Here is a 9,433-nt window from a genome sequence, read left to right on the forward strand (position 1 = left end):
TTTAAGTTATCAAAACCAAAAGCTAGTTGGCTAATGCAATTTCATCATTAGTGGAAGACGTCGTACTGATTGATGTTCATCCAAAATTGAAGTAGGTCACTTGCATCATTTCACTCTAAGATGTTTAGTTATGAATAAATGAATATTAATACCTACCTCCATTTATAAGCATTACACCACAAATATGTTAGGTCGCTTTAATAAACTAACTAAACATTTTTATTTTAGAACACAACAATTAGATTCATAACATATGTCCCTAGTTATTAAAAAAAGTTTGGTTAGCTGATCAAATGTGTTTCTTGTATTCACAGCTTAATATCTTTGACAAGAGTTTGGATCTCTCCATTAATGGAGAGGTCAATCCATAACTATGATTATCACACGTGGCAAATTAAGTTTTTGATAGCTAGGATTTTAAAATATAAAATAATATATTTTAAATAAATCAATTTAGCAAAAATGACAGCTATATCTTTTATTCTCTCTTTCATTCCTCAATCCCTATCATATTTAATGCTTGTGTTTTTGTCCTTATCACCACCATTTATATCTTGGGTTGCTATGCAATCAGGAACAACCTATTGGAATCCCTTAGCAACCACCCCAAAGCCCCCCTAACCCTTGATAGATAATAATTATTAACGGGAAAGAGGAATGAAGCAGTAGTAATATGATTGGAGAAAATAATCTCTAGTTTTTAGGATTTGAAATTTGAAATTGGAAAGAGGAATGAAGCAATGGTAATATTATTGAGAAATTGAAGCTAGAATTATGGCCTCACAAGCAGTACTAAGTGGATAATTGATTACTAGGAAAAACTCTTTTTGTGCAGACTCACTTCAATATATATGTAAGTATTCAAAGAGGGAAGAAACATGATAGCCATGGGAGAGAGATCTGGTAGGTATTTAGGAATGAAAGAAAGAGAAAGAGAGAATAAAGGGTATGATTGCCATTTTTGCTAAATTGATTTATTTTAAAATATATTATGTTGTATTTTAAAATCCTGTCATCAAAAACTTACTTTACCACATGTCATAATTATAGTTGTGTACTGGTCCATCCAGTAATGGAGAAGATTCAGACTCGTTTGACAAACAACTTAATTACATCTAACATAAAAACACTTTATAAGCCACAAGATCTTAAGATTATATTTGAAGCTTGTAATCCAATTTTGGAAGTTCTACCAAACAAATTATCTAATGATGTATCTTAAAGCAATATTTAATGTCAAATTCTTTCTACATTTACTTCTCTATTACAACATAAGACAAATGTTAGGTTAATAGACATGCAATCATCATTTCATTAGAGGATATGATATAAACCCTCCTAGAGCAATCTTTAATTTTAAGGATAAGAGAAGTCATGAAGGTCTTATGATTAGGGTCAAAGTCAAATCAGTAACCTTGAAGATCATAGAAAGACTCAATTGACCTTGGAGATTAATGAAGGAATGGCATTTATGTCCTTAGGATCTATTTTAAACTTAGGTTATTTTTATTGTCATGAATAAATGAGAATTCATTCTCATGTAGAGTTGAGAATTTATTTTATCTTAGGAGTTCTTTATTTAATATCTAAGTATGTTAGTATTTAATTCATGTAAGATAGGATTGAGATTTTATTTGTATTATGGTCTATTAGTGGCCAAGTAGCTCACTTAGGCTAAAGGATTCATCTAGGTATGGCTAGGACAAGGTAGCATGGCTAGATGCATCATTGGCTCACGGCTACAACTCTTGAACAAGGCCAAGGACAAGACATGGCACGACTCAAGCTAGGAAGGACAAGAGGGTTCGGCTAGGACTCTATCTCTAAGGATAATCTCAATTCAATAAGGAGATAAGACAAATAATAAATTGATTAAATCAAAGAAGATAAAGTTAAGAGGTTGGGCAGCTACAATCAAGGATTCAAGTAAAGATAGATTTGTTTTGATCAGCAACTTAGTCAAACATTATCTTTTCAACAAAACAGTCATATCAAGTCAAGGGTCTCGGCTATGACTCTCAATGGTGCAACCCAAAGTGAACCAAAGATCTCAAGAGGACTCATGACTAATCCAACTCAAGGCCCTCGACCAAGCACCCAAGGATCAAGCAAGTTCGATTCAAGACTTAAGGCTCAACAAACCAACCAGGTTGGATTAGATCTTATCTACTTGATAAATTAGGATTTTAAATTTCATTATCTTCACATTATCTTAGGATTAGTTAGGATTCTCATTTGCATTTCATATTTGATTAAATATGATATTATCTTTTATTATTTAAAGATAATTAGGATTTTATCTTTAGACTTATCTTTAGTTTATTTCAGCCAAGGCATATTGCCTATTTATAACTTTGACTTATTCATTAATAAAACAAGTTTAATTTTGAGAAAACCTTGTGTTTATTTTAGTTGAGATAATTATCCTAAAAACCTCCATTGATGGATATGGCCACCATTGATGAATTTTTATCAAGCTTCCTAGCTTGTGGCGAATAACATTAGCTTATCAAGCATTTTTCCTTGTTGCGCGTCCCCTTTCTAATCTTTTCCATTTCCCTCACCAAAACAACCCCAAATTCTCCATAATTCACCAAAACCAAATTACAAGTTAAAAAGCTTAAGGCTTCAAGCTAAAATGATCCTAATTCTAAGGCAGTCCCCTTGAGGTTGTCATCAAGTTGTATCAGAGCTACATTTAGCTTGAAAAATGTCAAGTCCAGAGAGGACTCCTACAATCTCACCAAGGTCAGACTCTATGACCGTGAGACTCCAAAACATGATGAAGCCAAATTCCAAACTCTTCAACAACAATTGGAGGAGTTGAGGATTTACTATGATAAGAGGTTGGATGAAAGACATGACAACCCCAATGACCATGAAAAAAGAAGAAGGATGCCTAGAAGATAGGAGAGACCGAGACATGAAAGACATGAGGATAGACATAATTCCTCAAGTGCCTATGATAGTCAAAGGAGACATGGCAGTCGTGGCCATGATGAACCAAGTTATGGCCACATAAGGAGGCAAAGGAGACATATAAATGGTGCAAGTGGTAGTCCAAACCATGAGCCTAGAGAAGACCTGGATGGTGTTAAGATCAAAGTCCCTATCTTTTTGGGGATGACTGATCCAAAAGCTTATTTGGCATGAGAGTTGAAAATGGAACAAGTCTTCAATTGTCATAATTATTCGGAGGCTAAGAAAGTCAAGGTGGCAACCCTTGAATTTCAAGAGTATGTTATGGTTTGGTGGGATCAACACCAAAATGATATAGTGAGATGTGGAGATGTAGCTATTGACACATGGGCCGAAATGAAGAGAGCAGTGAGGAGAAGGTTTGTACCTCGTTCTTACATGAGAGATGTACACAACAAGCTACAAAGGCTCACTCAAAGATCTCAAACAGTGGATGAATATTTCAAGGCCATGGAGTTAGCTTTGCTTATGTCCAACCTCAATGAGGACCGTGAAGCAACAATGGCTAGGTTTCTTCACAGATTGAATCCAGAAATCCAGGATGTGGTGGAATTGCAGCCCTATGTAGAACTAGATAACTTAGTTCAAAAAGCCATTAAAATAGAGTAGCAAATTAAGAGGAAGAAGTCTAAGTACTTCAAGGTCCCACTTTTGGGAGGATGAGCAGGAAAGAGAGAGACCTAAGGCCAAGGAGGTCGTGGGCAACCATAAAATCAACCAACCAGTCGTGGATGCTAATGGAAGGACTAGAAACGTGAAGTGTTTCAAGTGCCTTGGCCATGTCACATTGCCTCACAATGTCCAACAAAAAGGACAATGGTGATCACTAATGGTGCCATTGAGTCCCAATCTGAACCATCTAGTGAAGATGATTGAGATGAGGATGTTTTCATGCCTGAATGTGACATTTTGATGATGAGGAGGCTCTTGGGTAGCCAAGTCAAAAGGCATGAGGAGGTTCAAAAGTTCAACTTGTTTCACTCGAGATGTTTGGTCTAAGGCAAGGTGTGCACCTTGATCATTGATGGTGGTAACTACACAAATGTGGTTAGTCAAAGGCTAGTGTTAAAACTAGAACTTGAAACTAAACCACACACCACCCCTTACCGACTCCAATGGTTAAGTGATGTGGGAGAGTTGGTTGTGGATAGACAAGTCACCGTACCCTTCTCTATAGGGCAGTACCATGATGAGGTCTTATGTGATGTGGCCCCTATGGAGGCTAGCCACATGTTGTTGGAGAGAGCATGACAATATAAAAAGAAAACTAACCATGATGGTTTCACGAACAAGGTTTCATTTATGCACCTTGGTCACAAGATGATGTTAGCCCCTCTGAGCCCTAAACAAGTCCACGAGGACCAAAAGAGGCTAAGGGCTTAGATTGAAGAAGAGAAAAAGAAAGGTGAGGCAAAAAACAAAGAGGTGGTCGAACCTACTCAAGGAGAAGTACACCATCCCAAGGCTGAAATTTTTTCTACATTTAGCCATTCTTTGAAAGATCATGGCAAGGATAGAAAGAAAGTTAAGATTGAAGACAATTCGAGAACGAATTCACTTAAAGGGGAATGGATGATGTAAACCGTTGTAGGGCAACCTTTGATTCCAAGGGCAAGAGAAGTCATGAAGGTCCTATGACTAGGGCCAAAGCCAAATCAGCAACCTTGAAGGTCACAAAAAGATTCAATTAACCCTGGAGATTACATGAAGGAAGGTCATTTATGTCCTTAGAGTCTATTTTAAACTTAGGTTGTTTTTATTGTCATGAATAAATGAGAATTTATTCTCATGGAGACTTAGGAATTTATTTTATCTTAGGAGTTCTTTATTTAATATCTAAGTATGTTAGTGTTTAATTCATGTAAGATGGGGTTGAGATTTTATTTGTATCATAGTCCATTAATGGCCAAGTAGCTTACCTAGGCTAAAGGATGCATCTAGGCACAACTAGGACAAGGTAGCATGGCTAGGTGCACCATTGGCTCACGGCTACAACTCTTGAACAAGGCCAAGGACAAGACATGGCACGACTCAAGCTAGGAAGGACAAGAGGGTTTGGCTAGGACTCTATCTCTAAGGATAATCTCAATTCAACAAGGAGACAAGACAAAGAATAAATTGATTAAATCAAAGGAGATAAAGTTAAGAGATTGAGCAGCTACAATCAATGATTCAAGTAAAGATAGATTTGTTTTGACCAACAACTTAGCCAAACATTATCTTTTTAACAAATCAGCCATACCAAGTCAAGGGTCTTGACTATGACTCTCAAGGGTGCAACCCAAAGTGAACCAAAGATCTCAAGAGGACTCATGGCTAATCCAACTCAGGGGCCTCGGCCAAGCACCCAAGGATCAAGCAAGTTCAATTCAAGACTCAAGGCTCAACAAACCAATCAGATTGGATTAGATTTTATCTACTTGATAAATTAGGATTTTAAATTTCATTATCTTCACATTATCTTAGGATTAGTTAGGATTCTCATTTGCATTTCAAATTTGATTAAATTTGATATTCTCTTTTATTATTCAAAGATAATTAGAATTTTATCTTTAGTTTATTTTAGCCAAGACAGATTGCCTATTTATAGCTTTGGCTTATTCATTAATAAAACAAGTTTAGTTTTGAAAAAACTGTGTTTGTTTTAGTTGAGAGAATTCTCCTAAAAACCTCAACTGTTAGTTGTGGCCATCATTGATAAATTCTTATCAAACTTCCTAGCTTATGGCGAATAACACTAGCTTATCAAGCATTTTTGCTTGTGGCGCTTCTCCCTTCTAATCTTTTCCATTTCCCTCACCGGAACAACCCTAAATTCCTCATAATTCGCCAAAACCAAATTACAACTTAAAAAGCTCAAGACTTCAAGTTAAAACGGTCTTAATTTTAAGGCAGACCCTTAAGGTTTACATGAGGGTCCTACCTTATTTCAATATTAATTAAATTATGGCTCTTCTATAGTTATCATTACTATTTTTATTATTATTTACTCTACTTTATGGGGGCAGGGGATCAATCAAATTGAAATTATTTATTACTTTGAAAATATTTCTAGTCAGTTCTTCGGCTTCTATAAGGAGGAGGCTGAATGAGGAGGGGGATTGAATACAAATTTACAACGCTTCAGACATAATGTATCACTACAAGTCCAGAATAACACTGTCTGTCTATCTGGGACCAAACATGACAAGGCAACTCTAATCAAGTAATCTTGAGTTCCTATCTTGACTACTATACTAAAGTTCAACCCTCAAAACAGAAATGAGACTCCTAATGCAACAACCGTTTTGTCAAAGTATCCTTCGGAACATGTGCCAAGAGTAGTTTAACCCGTTTCTCTAGCCTGGATAAGGATAAAGTTCACCCTCTCTTCAAAATTTAGGAACCTATCAACACTAGCTTGAAGAATTCTTCTGCTATATACAATCTAAATGTGCAGTTTGCTATGCGTCATGATTTCTTAATCTCTTCTCTGTATGCATGAACTCTCACCTCATCTTCTGTCTGTAACAATATTGCGGCAAAGGATTAGTTGTTCTATTTATTCTTCTTGCCACCAGCCAGAATGCGCTGGATTTGAAGCCCTCGGCTGAAAGCCTGGTTGTATAGCAGCCTGGTTTGGAATTCTGAAACAAATGGGAACCAAGCTAAAATGGCCACTGGTGCAAAGATCACCACTCCCATCAAATATTCATACCCCCTTGCTAAAGCTTTGACAGACCCCCACATTCCAATGCTTTTCACCAATGGCCTACATGCTTGAGCTATCTGCTCATATATAAATGCCAGGAAAATAAAAAAGAAGTAACTTTACATTTAAAAATAACAGAAACAGATTAATAATGAGGGAACCATCTCTAATTGCATGAATTAAAGAATAAAACACTTGGGGTACTTTATTCTGAGATCTAACCATAAACAAACAAAATACTGTGATAGTAACATTTCAGTATATTAGCCACTGCCTCGATAAGTAAACACTAAATTCAGCAACAAGAGACAAGCGAAGATAAATGGTGAAGGCCCAGGAGTAATAATAAATACTAAAACCAAAGTATCAGGAGAAACCATAACATACTGCTCAAGTTAAATGCCCCAGGACACAATTAAGGTCAGTATCTTAAACATGATCAAATGAGAGGAATAACCATTAAAACAAGAGTTAAGTGACTACTGAAGTACCTGAACAAGTGCCCATCCTGTTGGCAAAAAGGCTAGGAGACTCGCAAAGATGTCTCCAACTGTGAGACTAAGTAGAGTAAACATCAAGACTAGGGCGGCAATGGCTCCAATAAAAAGTAGTGATTTGAGGAGACGAAACAACAGCTGGAAATCTGCGCTGAACTTCTTTCTACCCATGGATACGATCTGCAGTTTCAGATGCCAGTATGCAATCAATTAATCAATGAAGTAGTTATGCTCAACTTTTTTATCACCGAATACTGACTCGCTCAAAAAAACCATTGAATACTGACCTTCAAGATGACCATGACAGCTACTATGACTAGCCAGGACAGACCATAAACCTGGAGATAAAATGCATGTCATAAAGCTCTTCACTATAAATCTCGTGTTTGTTATTTGGTAAGGGACAAAATTATATGACAAGGGAACATTTATCTAAAATGCATATTACTATGTATGATGTTAAAGCAATTACACCCTGAGGTGGTGCAGATTAACAAGTTTGGCATGAAAACATAAAATAAAAATAGCAAGTATAATTACCGTGATACTGAGATCACCTGCGGCTACATGTAGATGATACACGACCCCATACTGATAGATAAAGAAACGCAGGGCAAGAATGACCTCCCAAATCAGCCCCCAAATACCAGTGTGCTGTAGATGTTCTTGTTCCTCCTCCCACCATGATTCCCAGCTCTTGTTTGAAGGAACACCAATACCACCTCGACTACTCATCCATTTTGCCCAATCATCCCAATCCTCAACTATCTTCTGCCACTCAAATCCTGATGGATTAAAAAGGAAAGGAGCAAATAGCCAAGAACACACCATAAACCACATTGACAAGGAGAGAAGGGTATAAGATGTTGAATCAGGAGCTGCTGATCCATATATCCTATAACATATAAGCAATGTAGTGAGCTCTATCCCTTTTACAAAGTGACTCCTTGAGTACATCCTGTAATTTTCTGCAAACTTCTCATGACGAACTACAAATCCACGCCCAGTTGCTCTGTACTTTGCCCCCCCATGCAGGAGAGTGCGCCCATAATAGTGCATCTTCGTCCCTAGCGAGAAAGTGAAGAAAATAGGTGCTAGCTGCAGCTGCATTATTATGATGTCACCTATAGCAGTTCTGAACCCCCTCTCTAGTCCAATTTCCATGACCATGGGGAGAGTCATTAGCAAACCTATTTGAACAAGGGATTGTGAGGCCATCGCAGCCTTTAGTGGATCGTCTCCCTTTTTCCTAGCATACTTAATTATTGCAGCCTCAATTCCACTCAATGACAGGTAAAGTTTGCCATATAGGTAAGCATAAACCGTGACGGCTACTAACTGTGAGCAGCAGAAGAAAGCTTTAGTACTAGATGCAGGATTGGCTAATGAAGCACAACAGGATCAATTGTAAAAGATATGTAAACAAGAAAAGTATATAGATCCCTAAAGAAATTGTTGGCCCTTATACTGTAACAATATTCAGTCACTTTATCTCGTGCTTTATGGGGTAGGGATTTATACAGTTTGGCGTTCAAGTGATTAGTAACTAATTTCATATCCATTACAGTTAAAAAAAAATTGGTTTAAATATACTATTATGTTAATTTCAATAACAAATATCCAGAAAAATATGTTTTATATAAAGATATTTTTTTTGCTTGATCCTAAGCATTCAGAATTACCATTGAGCTGATATAGAATCCAACAGTTGTAAAATAAAATGATAGCATGCGGAAAAAGTCAAAACGATGGCCCAGCCGGTAGATATCCCTGCTTATTGTCTGCTCTCCATTACCGCAGGCCACTTTTGCTTCAAATAGAGAGATTTGATTGAGTCCAACATCTCTACCCTTTCCGACCTGGATATATTCATGATGAGTAACATTCCCACGTCTTAGTGTTGAGCTGAATCCTGTATAGGAGAAGGCATATAAGCAGAGAAAGAAAACATCTAAAACCAATGCAGAAAAGATGTTTCTAGAATGTTACCAGCAAAAATATCTTCACTCAGATTGATGCCACGAGAAGCCTTGCTGATTCCTCCACGAGTAAAATGGAAAATTCTATCAAAAACATCTGGATGACCATAATGGAATCGAACCCTGCAATTGAAAAAATCTATCGTGAACCAGATGTTTTCTGTATTATGTGTATGCTAATAATTTGTTCTTATCTTGCGACAATGACCAATGAGAGGGAAAAGAAAAATAGAATAGTTCACTTTAAATAGCTAGGGAGATTAAACAACAAGGAAATAAAATTTTGG

General features: G+C 36.8%; 1 protein-coding gene across 3 annotated transcripts in view; it reads right to left on the reverse strand.

The window, feature by feature from the left end:
- The window catches only part of LOC109362639 (callose synthase 5-like), a 14,978-nt gene continuing 11,536 nt past the window's right edge, over positions 5,992 to 9,433 (reverse strand). For all 3 annotated transcript variants that reach the window (XM_019608585.1, XM_019608586.1, XM_019608587.1), the window contains 6 exons: positions 9,157 to 9,269; positions 8,850 to 9,079; positions 7,708 to 8,505; positions 7,455 to 7,505; positions 7,162 to 7,347; positions 5,992 to 6,747 (listed from right to left, as the gene is read on the reverse strand). In XM_019608585.1, coding sequence (XP_019464130.1) covers positions 6,517 to 6,747; positions 7,162 to 7,347; positions 7,455 to 7,505; positions 7,708 to 8,505; positions 8,850 to 9,079; positions 9,157 to 9,269 — 1,609 coding nt within the window. In that variant the 3' untranslated portion in view covers positions 5,992 to 6,516. The remainder of the gene's footprint in view (positions 6,748 to 7,161; positions 7,348 to 7,454; positions 7,506 to 7,707; positions 8,506 to 8,849; positions 9,080 to 9,156; positions 9,270 to 9,433) is intronic.

This window comes from Lupinus angustifolius, chromosome LG12 (assembly GCF_001865875.1).
Source record: "Lupinus angustifolius cultivar Tanjil chromosome LG12, LupAngTanjil_v1.0, whole genome shotgun sequence".
NCBI lineage: Eukaryota > Viridiplantae > Streptophyta > Magnoliopsida > Fabales > Fabaceae > Lupinus > Lupinus angustifolius.